Source organism: Gobius niger (genome assembly GCF_951799975.1).
Source record: "Gobius niger genome assembly, chromosome: 8".
Taxonomy (NCBI): domain Eukaryota; kingdom Metazoa; phylum Chordata; class Actinopteri; order Gobiiformes; family Gobiidae; genus Gobius; species Gobius niger.
Window position 1 is genome coordinate 12,087,651 of NC_136859.1, and position 16,537 is coordinate 12,104,187.

The 16,537-nt window shown below is 38.4% G+C and overlaps 1 protein-coding gene across 1 annotated transcript; it reads right to left on the minus strand.

Moving 5' to 3' along the window:
• Window positions 1-4,544: 4,544 nt before the first annotated feature.
• On the minus strand, window positions 4,545-16,366 carry rbfox1l (RNA binding fox-1 homolog 1, like). The gene is made up of 12 exons (XM_079561193.1): window positions 16,238-16,366; window positions 12,103-12,333; window positions 9,489-9,665; window positions 7,634-7,687; window positions 7,459-7,551; window positions 7,315-7,381; window positions 7,182-7,241; window positions 6,281-6,416; window positions 6,174-6,213; window positions 5,871-5,935; window positions 4,872-4,953; window positions 4,545-4,784 (listed from the first exon to the last, which is right to left on the minus strand). The coding sequence occupies exons 1-12, from the start codon at window positions 16,322-16,324 to the stop codon at window positions 4,740-4,742; spliced, it is 1,137 nt and encodes a 378-aa protein (XP_079417319.1). The 5' UTR covers window positions 16,325-16,366; the 3' UTR covers window positions 4,545-4,739.
• Window positions 16,367-16,537: the final 171 nt, after the last annotated feature.

Below are 16,537 nucleotides of genomic sequence, written 5' to 3' on the forward strand. Positions count from 1 at the left end.
TCAAAGCCACAGCTTTCCGAATGAAATGTCATTTAATGTTGAAGTTAATCCTTGATAATTTCTTATTTTATATGACTACAGTGTATTTTCTGTTTGTCCAAATGCATTTTATTTTAGTTGCTGTTGCATTCCAGCATTTGTTACTATTGGTTCAGTGCGTTACACGATACATTATCATAGTTAATATACCAATACAGATGCTGTACACTATTTTTATTCAGTGTTACTGTGGCTAAATGTGTATCTGAACAAACAGAATGACGATATGTGAAAACAGTTTGTAGTTAGCGACTAAAAGTGTGTTCCTCCACGTCTAATGCTCTCCCTCTGTCATGATTTTAACCATTATATTGGCTCTCCACTTTAAAACTGCCAGATGGCTCATGTTTCAAAGTTGTTACTCAGTTTGTTTTTGTATTTTATTTTGTATTTTTTTTCCCGAACTGTTAAGTATTTTTCTCAATGCCCAAAGAATTGTGCTTCATCTCTCTTGTAGCCCCATCTGTCTGTAATTCCTCCCCATGATCTCCCCCTCACTGGTATATTTTTGCTTTTCCTCTCCTAATCTCTTCTCTTGCTTTCCTGCATGCTTCCCTCTCTCTCACCTCATCCTTTTCCCTCTTGTTTGTTGACATGTGCAGCTTATCACTAGTATCGTACCGTCCGCATTTGCTTTGTGCTTTCTGTTGCAGCTCACTAACTAAGGTTTCCCTGCTTTATATATTTCCAGTTCATTTCTTATGCCTCCACAGAGATTCTGCCAGCTTGTAAATATGTACATATAAAACTTTTGGAAATGAATAAAAATTAGAATATTTGAAAGGTATCCTGTATTTTATTATAGCTTTATATATAGGCTACAGTAAAATGAGACACATTTTTAGTAATACCTAGAACTTTGCCGTGACGGAAAGCAAAGCAATGACAAACACAATGTGAAACAGATCTGAAAGAGCCTCGGTTAGAAAAATGCTCACATGTGCAAACTAAAAGATCCTAAGAAAAGTTTTGGCGAACAAATTCAGGGTAGACATTTTTAAGGAAACGTCAAAAAAACCTGCTCAAACCTTTGCAATAAAATGTGCGGTAATATGACTGCACCCTTCACACAAGTGGTGGAAAGTAAAACAAATTGTAGCTACTTTTACTTTAAAGGAGCAAGCCACCGTTTTTCCATACCTGATCCTAGATGAGTTGATACATAACTGTTTTTTGTGCCCGTGAAAGAGCGTGGTCACTTCCAACTTCACCCCCGTTTGGAGCTATGGGCTATAGGAATACATTGGGAGAGGCCAAATGCTAACAACATCTTTAGTCGTTTACCGTGACTGAGCGCATGCACAAAACCAGACAGGTACGTATCAACTCGTCTAAGCTCAGGTAAGAACATATCTCAGTATGGAAAAATGGTGGCCTGTTCCTTTAAGTACATTTTATGATGAATATTTTTTACTTTTACTTCACTACTAGTTAGAGCCTATATCTGTACTTTTTACTCCACTACATTTTTAAACTGGGTTAAAAGTAAAAGTATTTTATTTTCAAAGTGACCTCTTTACAACAAGTTTAGTCCCAGTTAAGACTTGGTTTAGCAGTTTACTCCTTTAGACCTTGTTTAGGTCTGGTTTAGTTCCTGTTTTTGACCTGAGTTTGTGGTTTACTCGTTTAGACCTGGTTTGATTCAAATGATTAAAAAAAACAAAAATCCTGCAGAACTTCTTGCTTTTGTACATTTTACAATGCATACTTTTATACTTTTACTTAAGTAAACATTTAATCAGATACTTTTACTTACCTACATTTTTGGACCTGTATCTGCACTTTTACTTAAGTAAGAATATTGAGTACTTCTTCCACCACTGCTTCACACACTGTTATAGCATTTGCAAATACTTATTTTATTACTTCTATAACATTTACAAAGCTGTGCGCGTCATTTATTACTCATTTATATTATATTACTCAGCCTGATTGACATTTAAAAAAAAAGGAAATGTAATAATGTTAGACTGATTTATACATGCCCAACCCAGAGTCTGGTGCCTTAACCAGACACACTGGTGGTGCACATTGTCACTGTGCTATTTAAGATACTTATTAATGTTAATAATGTATAATAAATGATGAATTAGTATTTAACAGTTTATTACTAACTGCTTGTACAGACTCATTTGATCACAAAAGGCGTTGAGAGTTCATTAAAAAAAATGCAGCACGTTACGAAATGTGGTTTTATTACACAAAAGTTTAAACTGTATTATATTTTGAACAGTTATTACATAATGCGGTGTTATTACATAATGTGGCTTAACACCCCCTCTGAAAAAGATCTTTGTCTTGAGGGTTCTGCTTAATACCTCAGGAAGAAGGGACAAACTTGAGAAATAGCAATAACTTTAAACTGACACAAATATTCAGTTTTGCAGTGTATTAAAGAGTTAATGAAGCGACTATGAAGACTGAAGCGAGCAATATCAGCAAAGAAAAAACTGCGGCAGAAACATGCAAAGTTAATAAAAAGCTAATAGAAATGAGGAACAGAAAGATGGAATAAAGCACACATGCTAAACTGTACAAAGCAGCAACAAAGGGTTAAAGTAGAGCTTAACAATAAATACATAATAGCAAAAGAAATAATAAATATAGGAAAGTGAGGAAAGTTTAATAATTAGACCAGAAAAGGAGAAAAAGGAGAAATACTTTATTTAAAGGTAAACATCACAGCAGGAAAAAGTGCAACAGAAACTAAAAAGAAACTAAAGATCAGAAAATATAAATAAAGTCAGAAGAGATTTTCAACACAAAAAGAAATTATAATTTAGAGAAGAAAAGACCAGAGGCGCCAAGGTACAAAGAGTAAAAGAGTTTGGTGTAAATACTCTGGGCGTGAAATCTGATATTAGTAATGATGCAATCAGACTAAACATATATTAACGTTTAAATGCCTTATGCTTCTTATCACTTACTTCAAAATGATGTGAAAGTAAAAAGTACCACGCCATTGATTACAGTTACTCAAGTAAATGCAACAAATTATCCACCTCTGGTAAAAGCAAAAGTAAAGAACCGCTTGGCATAAAAATCAGAAAATGATTTGAACAGTAAAAGTTGTAAGTAGGAAATGAAAGTGGCTTGAATACAAAACTGAAGCAATGTCGTCCCTGTCTGCAGAGCTGAACTGAGAGGTAGATTGTAAGATATAATCAACTGCCACAACTGGATATCTGCACTGCACAAAGTACCTTATTGAAACACATTCTCTTTATAGCGTGATGTAGTAATCTCACAGTATTTCGCAAAGGGGTGGGTGGTATTATTTTGAAGCGGGACATGAGCCTGTGGCCGTCTGCCCGTCTGGAAAAATGATAATATCAAAGATTTTCATGATTATATCAGTCCCTTTCTGTTTGATATTACTCTACGCTCTAATACAGACACGCTGTGTGCTGTTTAGGGCTGCACGGTTTTGGAAAATTGTGACGACGATTGAAAAAATAACTAATACCAGAATCACAACAAGTTTGTAGAGGTCTAAACACATTTGCAGGTTTTAAACAAAATAAGACTCCATAGAGACAGAATACTTAGTTGTTTGCAAAGGATACTGCACTGCTCTAAGTGAGTGGCAGGTTAATTCAAGTGGAGTGAGAGCTTCTTTAAAGTGATAGTCTGGAAGTCTAAATGTATTACAAATTTTATAAAATGTGCAAAATTGATCACCTGGTCTTGCTTTTTGATGTTAAGTAAGTAATAAAATGTGTATGTTTATTTTTGTAGTCCCGCCTTCCCGGATCTCAGCAACTAATCAGAATCTAGCATCCTCCCACGTTGACCAATGAGACGAGCTTTTCCTGTGAACCAGCCCGTCAGATCCAATCAGGAGAGGTGGGGGAGGAGCTTGATAGTTTACTTTTGAAAATTCTGTTCCTGCTCTCCATAGTTTGCAAACTACCGTAGACGTAACGTACTCGGTGTGAATGAGGCGTTACGTTACACTGCAAAAAGTAATTTAGTAGATTAGTTGTAGATATTTGAGATATTGATATATATAGTTGAGATATTTTGAACAATTTGAGGGCATTTGACCTAGATTATTTCACTTTTTCTGAGATGTTTCTGACTCGATTCAATACATTTTGCTGTTATTTCAAGTAAGTTTTTCTGCCAATGGGGTAAGAAAAATTGTCTTGTGCCATTGGCAGTTTCACATTTCACATTTACCACAGAACCAGTCTGAAATGTCCTCAAACAAGCAAAAGAATCTTGGTCAGATCAAGAAAAAGGTCTGAATGAGTGAAAACCCCTCAAAACAAGATATTTTTCCTCAGTTTAAGTCATTTAAGCCAATGCTTGATATTTACTTTTTGTAAGGGCTTTCTGGTTAAAGAGGGGAGGGCATCTTTCCTCACAATTTACAGACTATCACTTTAAGGCAACATGTAACCTAAAAAAAAAAAAAAATGTTTTGTAGTAATCTTTTTGTTGCAATGTCACCCACCCCTAACAGTTATAAAATGAGTTTCTTTAATAAAATTAAGCAACTATCAATATATTACAAAACGTCTTCCTCCTTGTGCTTTGACAGCAAGTCAAACTGGCTCCAACATATTTACAGCGTCACTGTTTCATCTCCCCTAGTGAGAGACACACAGAGGAAGCAGCACTGTGTCCACATGTCCAGAGCTTTAAGGATGTCCAAACCTGCTCCACTCGCTCCGATAAACCAAGCTGTTCCTTCTTCAGTACGGGGTGAAGCGATTGTATCCGCCCCTGTACAGACTGGCCTGTTGACAGAAGCAGGACGCCACAGGTCAGAGGCAAATGCAGCCGGTACAATAATACAGCTGTTTTAAGTTAGTTTTCACACTCACCATTGTGCCAACTCCATACGTTGTTGTGGGTCCGACTGAGTGATGATAAGGATCTGCAGCTGTGGCATACACGCGGCCATATCTGGTTACAAATTACAAATACATACACTTCTTTAATAGGCTAAATTATTTGGGCCCAATAATCATGATTTGGTCTTACTATATGTAAAGCATTTTCACAGTGCTCAAGAAACAGCACACCTTAGTCGAGTCTTCTTTCACCCCTTAAAGGGATATTTCAGGATTTTTGACATAGGGCCTCATTTCCTAGTTATCCAGATTGTTGCTGATTTCTGGAGATATTTTTTTTTGTAATTCATGCAGTTCTTATATCTGAAGAGTTTCCTAGGCTAGTGCAAGGCAAGCGCATTTTTACGGTATCAGCTAGCCTGCATTAAAGACAGTCTGACCCGCTCCACAGTGCACCTGAGGTAAATCACTTATAACGCCAGACTAACCATATAAATGTCTGTGTCGATAGAATAGTTTTAACCATTTTGCATTTAAAAGAACTTATATTTGAGCAGCATCAGCTTCGTGGTTGTATAAGCTACGCAGCGACGGAGTGATCTGCTAGAAAATAGTCCCTCAAAATGCGATCATTCATGTGATGCAAGGTCAGTTATATTCCAAAAATTATTCTATCGACACAAACATTTATATGGTTAGTCTGGCGTTATAAGTGATTTGTCTCAGGTGCACTGTGGAGTGTGTAAGACTGTCTTTAATGCAGGCTAGCTGATACCATAGAAATGTGCTAGCCTTGCACTAGCCTAGCGCCATGAAACTCTTCAAATATAAGAACTGCATGAATTACAAAAAACACTCTGGATAACTAGGAAATGAGGCCCTCAAAAATCCTGAAATATCCCTTTAAAGTCTCACGGGAAGCTATTAAAGCCAGCTTCCCGTCACAGATAATTACAACCAATCACACACTTATATTACACAGGACTTTCAGGAGAACTCTATCACAGTCCCTTAGGTTGAATTACTAACCCATCACTGTAGGTTGCAGTTGCGGATGCCGACTGGGCCATTCGATAGGCTGCTGGATACCCTCCCTGTGTAGAAAACAAACACACGAGATTAAAACAATCAGCAGAGTGTCGATGATGAAGATACAACTGAGAACAGCCTAATTCAATCCAGTTGTTTTGCTACGATTTCCCTTGTGTTAAAGTTGATTACACCTTTGTGCTTGCCCATTTTCCAATGTTTACAAGTTTAAGCAACTACTCCAGCCACAAACAGTTTCCATGACATAGGAAACTGTTTGTTCTCTGTATTAAATATACTTACATAGACCTCTGCTCCGTACAGCCCGTCCTGATACACCACTCTGCAACATAACAAAGGCATTCAAAGATCTAGGCCCTGCACTTTAAATGTCTCCGTGTCGGTGTTACCCGGGGTAGGCAGGTAGTGCAGCCGGAGTGGCCGCAGCAGAGCGGATGGTGTTGTACACGGCTCGACCCCGGCCTCGAAGCGCAGACCCCCGATATGCCAATGTAGGAGTGGCCATGGGGTACGGGAAACTGGCAACTGCACAATCAAAATAAGTGAAAATCATGAACATAGTGATTATTTCAATGTTCAATGTCAGGAGGGTAACACTTTATTTTACACTGCACTCAATACATTGTACCTGCCAAATTTAGTACAATCTAATGTGCTGTGTAACAGTATGTAATAACTTGTACCTATGTGCTACATATACAATGGAATAATGTGCATTTGTAGTTACATGCATCAAATGAGTTGAGATAAAGTTGAACATTAACTACAAATATAGTCAAGTAGGGAACTCATTTTATTTCATTTCTTTGTGATGAAATTGCTTCTTGGCGGCTAATTACTCAAACATCCTCAAAAAGCATTATGTTTTTAAAAGTAGAGCTTGTCCGGTGGGAACAAAGGTTGGAAACCCTTGGTTTATGGTTATTTCGTAAAGAGGTTCCCAAACCTTTCAGGGTGCGACCCCCAAAACATCGATGTGAGAAACTCTAATATCACATCAATGTTTTTGATGCCACGTTTGGGCACCTTCATGACGTAATTAAACTATGGTCATTTGTGTAGATAAAGAAGATGTTGAACCTTCTGCCAGTTTGTTTCATGTGGATAGACCCGGCAATTACAGAGATATTAACCGTAAACCAAGTCAAAAACATCAGCTTGTTGACACAACTTATTAGCGCATGTACTCATTTCAAGGGTCAACTCTACAAATCTAATTAATATCTATTTTAGATTTTGAAATTATGCTTTGAAATTACCTCTCGAAGAGTTCAGTCACATCAAACTCACCAGTGTAGAGCTCAGGTGCGTACATCGCCCCCATGACGGGATTAATCTTCCAGCCAGAAGCTAGAAGACAATTACGTAAGCAACTGCTATGAAACAAACTGAAACAATGCCCTGAAACAAACATGTTTCTTACTTGAAAGCTCTCCGTTCACAAGCGTCTGTGGTTTCTTGGTCACGACTCTTGCAGTGGCATTATTTACCTGTGAAGGAGCACAAGTCTATGAACATCATCAACTCAATTCTTTATCTCATTGAGGCATATTTCTAATTGTCTTACCTCAATCTTCCTCCCTTCCACAATTGTTCCGTTGAGTTTTTCTCGTGCGCGATCGGCCTCAGCCGCACTCTCAAATGTTACAAACCCAAATCCCTGCAAGAAGATAAGGAATCAGTCAGTTTTTCTTGCATGCTCTTCACTTCTGCTCACACTCTTTATTCACAGGTCTGTTTACCTTAGATCCTCTCTCATTGAAGATAATTTCTACATCAAGGATCTTGCCGAATTGCTGAAATTAGGAATAGGATGATCATTATGACAGCAATGCTTGACATGTTTTATGAACTTTCACACTAAGTACTTTCAAGAACTGGTATTAACCATTAGTAACCAATAACAACACCAGATCTAAACCAGGTCTTTGACAGCACCACATTAGGTCTAGGTCTCCAGAAATCTGGCTAAACATTGTGTCAACTGACAACTACCAATCCTGTATCATTGATCAATAACAAATAGTAAAAAGATCACTTTATTTAATAACTTTATTTTCTTTGTACAGGCCGTTTTAGTTTCATGACATCTTTCACATTTTAAACCCCGCCTAAACTGAGCGCCTTTTTTCCGGTTCAGCTTTACCAAAATCTAGAAGCTTCTCGAGTGATCACAAGCCAGTGTAACACCTCATTTGAAAGCTAAGACCTACAAAACTGATCTAAATGGAACTTTTTCCTCGTTGTTGCCATCACTTAAAAAAAAAAAAAAAATGTTGTCACTTTTTGGTCACATTTTTGTCATTTTTTTGTTGCAATTTAGTCACTTTTTCCTTGTATTTTTTGTCATTTTTTGTTTACATTTTTGTCTCTTTTTTTTGCATTTCTGTTGTGTTTTCATCATTTAAGTCTCATTTTTGTCGCTATTTAGATGCTTGTTTTTCAAGAATTTTTAGATTTGGGTAAAGCTAACCTGGGAAAATGTGCTCTGTTCATGTGGGGGTAAGAGGTTAAAGATTAGCATATAAATATTTAGTCATATTTTAGTTGACGAAAATATCTGGATATTTTAGTCTCATAAACAACCTGTAATCTAGTTGTAGTCTAATTTAAGTCAGCAAAAATATCACTTGAAGTAGCAGCACAGTGCATTATTTACTCACGTAGTATCCTCTCATTTACATATCAGACTGGCCCTTATACCGTAATAACCTTCATTCCAAATGTTAAATCAGCTGCAACACAAAGTAGTACATTTTATTTTTCATCTTGCACTCGCTGTTTAGCACCAGTCTCGATGAATCACCTCCTTACTGTTTTAACCTCTTAACCCTCGCCTTAACCAAGCACATTTTCTCCAGTTCGACTTTATCCAAATCCAAAAACTTCTTACTGCCTGTAGGCCAGCGCCTCATTTGAAAGCTAAGACCCACAAAATGGATCTAAACAGTTTCTCAGTATTTCTGTCACTTTTTCATTGTTTTATTTGTTTTTGCTGCGTTTTCAACTCACTTTTTACTTTTTTGCTGCTCTTTTGTGCCTTTTCCCCCCACTTTTTTGTTGTGTTTTCATCACATTTTGTTGTGTTATTGTGTCCCTCTTGTTGCTTTTTTTTGTCACTTTTCTGTCATGTTTTTGTGGCCTTTTTATTTTGTTATTGTTGCTTTTCCGGCACATTTTTGTCGCTCTTTTGACACATTTTTGTAGTCTTTTCATCCTTGTTTTTGTTGACGCTTTTTTCAAGAAGCTTTTAGGTTTTGGGCAAAGCCAAACTGGGTTCCGGTGGGGGTTCAGTTCAGTTTTATTGTCTATTGGTTTTAGTCGTGGGATCTCTCAGCCCAAAGCACAAGGAGGGATTTCCGATTGGATTGTTAGCAACGTGTGGGCTCAATTGAATGTTTACTTCATCCATGAGGACACAGATGGTTAGTGTTTATCTACCATGAACCATTGAACCATTGAACCATCTTTTCCTTTTCAATCTTCACGCCTCTACCTTACAACCTTTAGCTCTTCCATGTTAAACTGCGGCCTCTTTACAAAGTTACAAGCACAACCTGAACGCACCATGTTGTATAAGACGGCGAGATAATTTACCCCGAACATCTGGCGGAGGTCTGGGTCCCTGAAGCGAAAGGGGATGTTGGACACGTGAAGGCGTTTGGGTTGGGCCTTACTGGAGCTGTCGTCCTCGCTCCCGCTCCCCGCTCCGCTGCCTCCCCCCGCCACCGGGAGAGACTGAGGGTCTGAGCTGACCGGGCCCAAGCTGTCCTCCTGGCAGCCAAACAGTCAGAGAAAGAAGACAAGTGAAGGGGGAAGAAGAAAACAAAAATAAGGATTTGAAACAAGAATGTATGATGCACTGCAAATATGGATATCTACACGAGTTAAATATATGACTCGAAAACAGAATATTTATCTAATATCAAAAGTGTTTATTATAGTAGGTATTTGACATATTTTGAGCTGGTTCCTTATCTGAAGCATTTTTTTTTTTTTTAAATACTGAAATTAAAAAATATATAGATTAAAAACAGTAAAAACAATCATGTGTATGTAAAAAAAAAAAGGTGTATAAATGAATCCAAACTCTTAATATATACCATCAATTATTCAAATCTTCTTATATTTGCAAGTTAGCTAGTGTCCAGTGGCATCAGCAGTTAAGTGAAGACTGCAATATGAACTGCTAAAATAATACAAGAATCCCTTGTAAATGTTTGTAGACGTATAACTAAGTAAAATATGTAGTATGTTTGGTGCAGAGAACCAAATGTAATCTAAAATAATTGCAGCCTTTGATTTGCTAATTGCAACTATTCAAATTGAAACTACCCAAAGCAAAAAAATATTGAATAAATATTCTCCATTCAAGCAATTTAAACTCGTGTCTGTATCCTCTTTCTTTTGCAGTGTTTGAGAGAAAGAGCGAAGTTGAGGGTTCAAAGAAAACGTAACAAGAGAAATTCAGATCAAAAACATTGTCATTTTTCGGGTTGTTTGTTTGGCAGAAGCATCACATGGCATTAGGCAAAAACTCTTCCATGAGGTCGTGATCCAAACCAAAGAGCATTCAACAGTCAGTGCTCTCGCTCAGGCAAATGTGAGGAGGCGTGAACAGCGCTCCCATTTAGTGAGGCGTCTTTGAACGCATGCCCAGAGGATAACACACAAATTCTCCATTAAGTTTGTTTACTCAGAGGTGGGTGGAGTAGCCGTATATTAGTCAGTAAAAGTGCTGTTATTTCCAAATAATTTTACTGAATAGGGCTGCTCTATTTTCGCAAATTAGCATTAACGTAAGCGGTCTAATTCCAACCTTTCAAATTTTGTTTTGACTGTAATTATTACGCAGCTCCTATGACTGAAGCAAAGAATCTATTCATGTAGTTATGTTTGCGCAAGACATTTTATTTATGGCTTAGTGTTGACATATTCAGAAAGACAGAACATTAAATGATTGCCATGTAAATGTATTACCAGCACCCACCTCTTTGTTTATCTGTGACACCAGTTATGCATAAATAAAACACTTTGACAGTCCCGTTTGAAAAGGTGCGATTGAGTGGCTTAGCTCAGTACAGTGACAATCATGTAAAAAGTATACCATGCACCGACTATTTGGTCACGACATTCACTATCTCACAATGCATCACGATGCTAGTGACTGGATATGTATCAATCTCATGTTCAGCAGCTTACATTACATTATATATTCCAGAAAACTGTCAGTTTGGTAAATTAAGTGTAAAATAGCCACTGGTGAACTTTGGAAGCAGAAAGAAACAGTGCAAGAAAGCAAGAAAAAAGCATAAAAACAATGATAGAAAAAAAGAGGTGTGAGGAAACGTGTGGGAGGAGAGTTTACTACAGTGAATTGTGCAGAAAGCTTGAGGAGGGGAGCAGACTGGGCCACGGTGCTGCTTTTCTGGCAAAGGTTAAAAGTCAAGTGTCAAGGGGCGCCATTAATAAGTTGGTGATAGACAGAAAGGGAAAGTGGGGAAAGATGTTCACACAGGGTGCTGTAACAAACACATGATGGACACAGCCGCTGTATTACACTACACCGATGACAGCAGCCATCACATCTGTCCACACAAAAACAGACAGGCACAGTGAAGGGGGCACAGGGGGGCAGATACAGGGGGCCGGGGGGTTCAGGGGGAGTGGGGCATGTCACGATGCAGAACAGTGCTCTGGACCTGTGTGGCATTTCTGAGGAGGATGGCGACGTCTCAACTTTTCCAACGGAAATCAGCTGGGACCCAAGTTTGTCAGGGGCTCTAGTGATAAAATATATAGACGGGGCCACAAAACACCATGAGAGAGGCTTCAGCAGCTCGGCTGCAAAGACTACACCACACACTACATCCCACTTAAAGTAAATAGAGAATCCTTGGAAGCTATAAAAATAGTCATGCACATCATGAACATTTTTATGTATTATTAAGATATTATAGCACATATACTATGAACACCCCTCCTACTGTTTCATTACCAGTGAAATAACACCCTGTGAAGAAGATCTCCAGCTCTCGGCACTAAATGTCAGAAGCGTCCCGCACAAGGAGGTGCCTCTAAAAATAGAAGACACTCTTCCAGGACATTCCTGAGACCAGAACATGAACTACCTGTGGCTGCTTCAGGTCATTGATCATTGATCAGACTCTTCCTGTTCGGGGCAGGGCAGAACATGTGCTTATGTCCTTACCGTGTTGGAGGAGCCCAGACCCTCCACAGCCTCGTGCTGAGGGCCTTGGTAGACACGCAGAGAAGGGTGCTCTGGGTACTCTGAGCTGCTGTGAGGGGAGCTGAAATCCAAAGCCGACAGTCGGCCGGCGGAGGTGGGTGCGCCCTGCCCCGGAGGAGGATACGAGGGAGGTGGGGCATAGACCTGGGGCAGGGCGGGGTCAGCGCTGCCGGCCTCCTGAGTGGGAGCCCCCTGAAACAGAAATGTTTTCAAGTAAACAGAAGCTTTGACTATTACACTGTGAACACTAACCATCACACGCGGCTATTTGAACCTCAACAAGACCCACGGTCTGTCCCAGTCATCACTGACTCAGACCGTACAACACCCTCTGGACATCTGCACAAAGCATTTAAATGACCCTCTTTTCCACAAAGTCAACTGAAGGGTCCAACTACAGCCATTATGTTCCTCTAAGTTATGTACCAATGATTAAATGAAGAATGTTTTTGTCCTCCTTAGGACTAGGCATTTTTAGAACCACTTTAGTCATTTCAATTTTCTTTAGCCTTGATTTGCCAAAGTTTTTGACTTGATATAGTCTGGTTATAGACTTGGTTTACATTTAATGGTACGTAGAGAGACAAATTTTTTCTTATGTAGTTCTTCCTGTGAAAAGGTTGAGAATCACTGAATTGTTATTACTGGATTACAAGACAGTCAGCATGTTCAACCATTTTGAATACCACCAGCAAACAAACAGGTCAAAGAACACAAAATACTTCATAACAAGTAAACGCCACCATAGTGTTTGTAGTATCTATTCTATAGTATCAATACCAGGATCCATCCATTCACAAACACAGATGCATTGTCTTACCCCTCCTCGGCCTCCTGTGGTCTCCGATGCCTGGTCCCACAGCAGCTGCATGTTTTAATGCCAGCTGACCTCCCGCCCACCAAAGCAAAAGTTCTCCTAGTGACCAATCAGGACCCAGTCAAACCCAAAGTCGCCTGTCACCAGCTGTGGACATCTGTAACTGTCAATCAACATGTAGTTCCTGCACTTTCCCCCAAATCTCATGAACTGAATAACCACTGCACTGCAACCCAAAATCCATCTATTATCCCATAGGCCTGCCTTACTTTCCATCCAATGGCCATTATATGAGGACAGTATTTGTTCACCATAAAATCTGAAAAAACAAACAAAAAACAAAAGCAAAGTATAACAAGAGAAGCCTTTGCCATTCTTCATTCACTACAACTTGATTACATTATTGCCATGAGCCATCCTTACAGTAAATCTTACATTTCCTCAGGATCAACAATGTGGCTCTGTCTAAAATCTTTGGTAACTTGACATCGCACATTATAAAAACTTTTAGGACCCGAACTCGTGTAAAACCAGGACCATCCTTGTTGCTTACCACTTCATTCAGACAGAAAACAGTGCTCTGGCCTGTTTATCATCGCTGTCACTCTGAGGGCGCTGCTGAGGATTCACAGACTTTCCAATCACTGCCTGATCAAACTTTTATCTCTAAATAGCCACGAGTAATGTTTTAAAGTACATCTAGGATTTTTGTTGTTGTTTTGCTGCAGCCTGCGTGAATATTATACCTTTCCCCCACAATATCACAAAAATGTGTGTCATCGCTGGATGCTTTGTTGACACATCAGAGTCTGTAAGTTCTCTGAATTTAAACCTACTCATTTTGAGTGTGTAAATTCATTCATTTGTTGTTGTTTGTTTTTTATGCTGCTCAAAAAAACAAAAAAACAAAACACTAAACTAAAAAGTGCTTAATTTGTCTTTATAGTTACTTCTATTAGTCAGAGGTGGGCAGAGTAACCAAAATATTTACTCAAGTAAGAGTAACGTTACATTTTACTAAAGTACAAGTAAAAAAGTACTTGAGTACAGTGGGTATTGAGTAACAATACTCACACTTGAGCATAAAAGTCTGATTCATGTCCAGCAGTAACATGTGTAACATAACAATATATATATAAGATTTTTCACTTAAAGATTTACTCACAGTGGCACGAGTTACTTTGATTTTTACTCAAGTAAGAGTAGATACTTCATTTTAATAGTACTCAAAAAGAAGGAAAAAGTGCTGTATGAAAAAAACTACTTGCAAAAGTACAGTTACTTCATAAAGTTACTTAAATGCATGTACTTGAGTAAATGTAACCGAGCACTACCCACCTCTGTCTATAATGCATTTTTACTACACATTTGAAATGAAAGATACTTCAATGTGCCACGTAACCAGATGGTAAACTATTTTTGAAATATACAAAGAGACTCACAGATTAAAGCACAAATAAAATGATCTCTAATTTAAATGACTAAAGTGGTACCAAAGTTGGACCACACACCCCTCCTGAGTTGAAACTACTTTCTCTATCACACAGTTGAAGGTCTCCCAGACACTGTATCCCTCTCTCCTCCTCCTTTAGACCCGCATTTGTTTCTTGTGTGTTACTCGTCTTCCTCAGCTGTCATGTTGTGGTCAGGGGTCAACGGCGCGGAGCCAGGTGCATGCTGGGACAGCTGCTCTCGGATTGACACTCACTGCAGATGTGGTCTTTAGCTGGCTACACATGACAATCAAGAGTATAAATATAATGCACTTTGCAACGCAGCCAGCAAAGCACAACTGGGGTGTGATTTAGCTTCTTTATCAAAACAAGAAGGAGAGAGTGAAGCATGATGGGAAACTGACTCAAATAAGCTGTGTCACTCAACGCAGCAAACTCAGGACAACATAGCACTAGAGCCACTATAACTACTGGACTAAAATACAACCGTAATTAAGTCAAAGTGGCGTTGGAACAATACACATTTTGCAACATTGATAAAAACAAAAAACAGTCGAAAATTAGAAGAATAATGCTGATTTGATAAAACATTATACTTTTCTGTTGTCTTGTTTGGTAACTACTTACACATTTCCCTTTTCGTCTTGACACAATTCGCCTCAAGCAGAATAATAACAAAGCCCTTAAATTAATCTGAATGTGTGTCTCGTCACAGAAAACAACAGAGGTGGCAATATCTTTTCCTGTCTTATCTGTGCAGCTAAAAATACGAGTGGTGTGAAGCACAGAGACAAGGTAGAGAGATACCAGATGCACAGTGGCATCAGTGGCATGTCAGGGACACTTAGAGCCTAAAGATAACCCCATATTGGTCCTACAGTATATGGTTAAAGTGTCTTTTGGGATTGCCTCATATTGTACTCTTGTGATCTATCCATCTGCTAGATTAAATACTTTGTTATCAAACAGTGGCGAGTGAAATTTACAATAAGGCCACTACGTACCCTCCTTATAAAGTATAGGCCTACGCTGAAGTCGCTTTTTGGCATTTTTTATTTAATTTTTTTCATCTGTCATCTTTAAATGTCATTGGGGATGTTCTAACCAATCACAGGGATGTTTACAAACTGTCTGTTTATGCATCTTTAGTTCTGAAATACTGTAGATCTATTTCAATCAAGCTGTGAGGCTAATGAGAGTTGAAATCAATATTTTATATTGAGAGCAAATGTTGGGTTGATGTAAATAAAAAGGTTTCGAATTGATTAACTAATTGGATTTACTTACACAGAATAATAACCCTCCAGTTTGTTTATGTGGCGTTCCATCTTTTAATGCAATACACTGTTTGATAGATTCAAGATGAGTCAGAACTATGTGGTTTCCAACCTTTATCTGTTAGTGATGCCATCAGGAAAACCCTTCCCAAACACTGCAAACTACTGTATTAAAGACAGTAAAGTCATATATTTAATCATTCATTAGTTAATTCAGATATTCCAATGCAATAATCAAAATAAGAACATGTAAATGCAATAACTTTATTTAAATTCTAGAATTTAAATAAAGGGGCTCTGGGGGCCCATCCAAATCGGGTTCTTTAACAGATTTACAATTAAAGTCAATATATTAGGTGAGCATGGGTTTGACTTGACAAGTGGATGACTGTGTGTCCAATCCAGATTAGACTCGTATCTTCTCAATTTTCAATCTGTGCCAGTTCTCAATTGAATGCCTCAATTACACAATAGACCTACAGCATCTGAGGGAGAAAATAACCATCTTTATCACTAACAAATGGAAAAGAATGGAAAAGAGGGCTTACCTGGACTAAGCTGGGGTAGCATGTGGTTGTCTGTGGGTAGACAGGCAGTCCATACGGCTGGAGGATGACAGTGGGCGAGGAGAGCATAGCCCAAACACCACCACACAGGGCGAACGGGGATTTATGGGGAAAAGGGAGTAATAAAATATAAATAAATACAGTGATAGTAAAAAATAAAAAAATAAAAAAAACAAAAAAACAAACAAAGTTATAATTCAAACACAGAAAAAAGTTTAGATAGGATCCAAATTGAAGATGACCCCGAAACAGATTTCAGATTGATGAATATCAGTCTTGTAG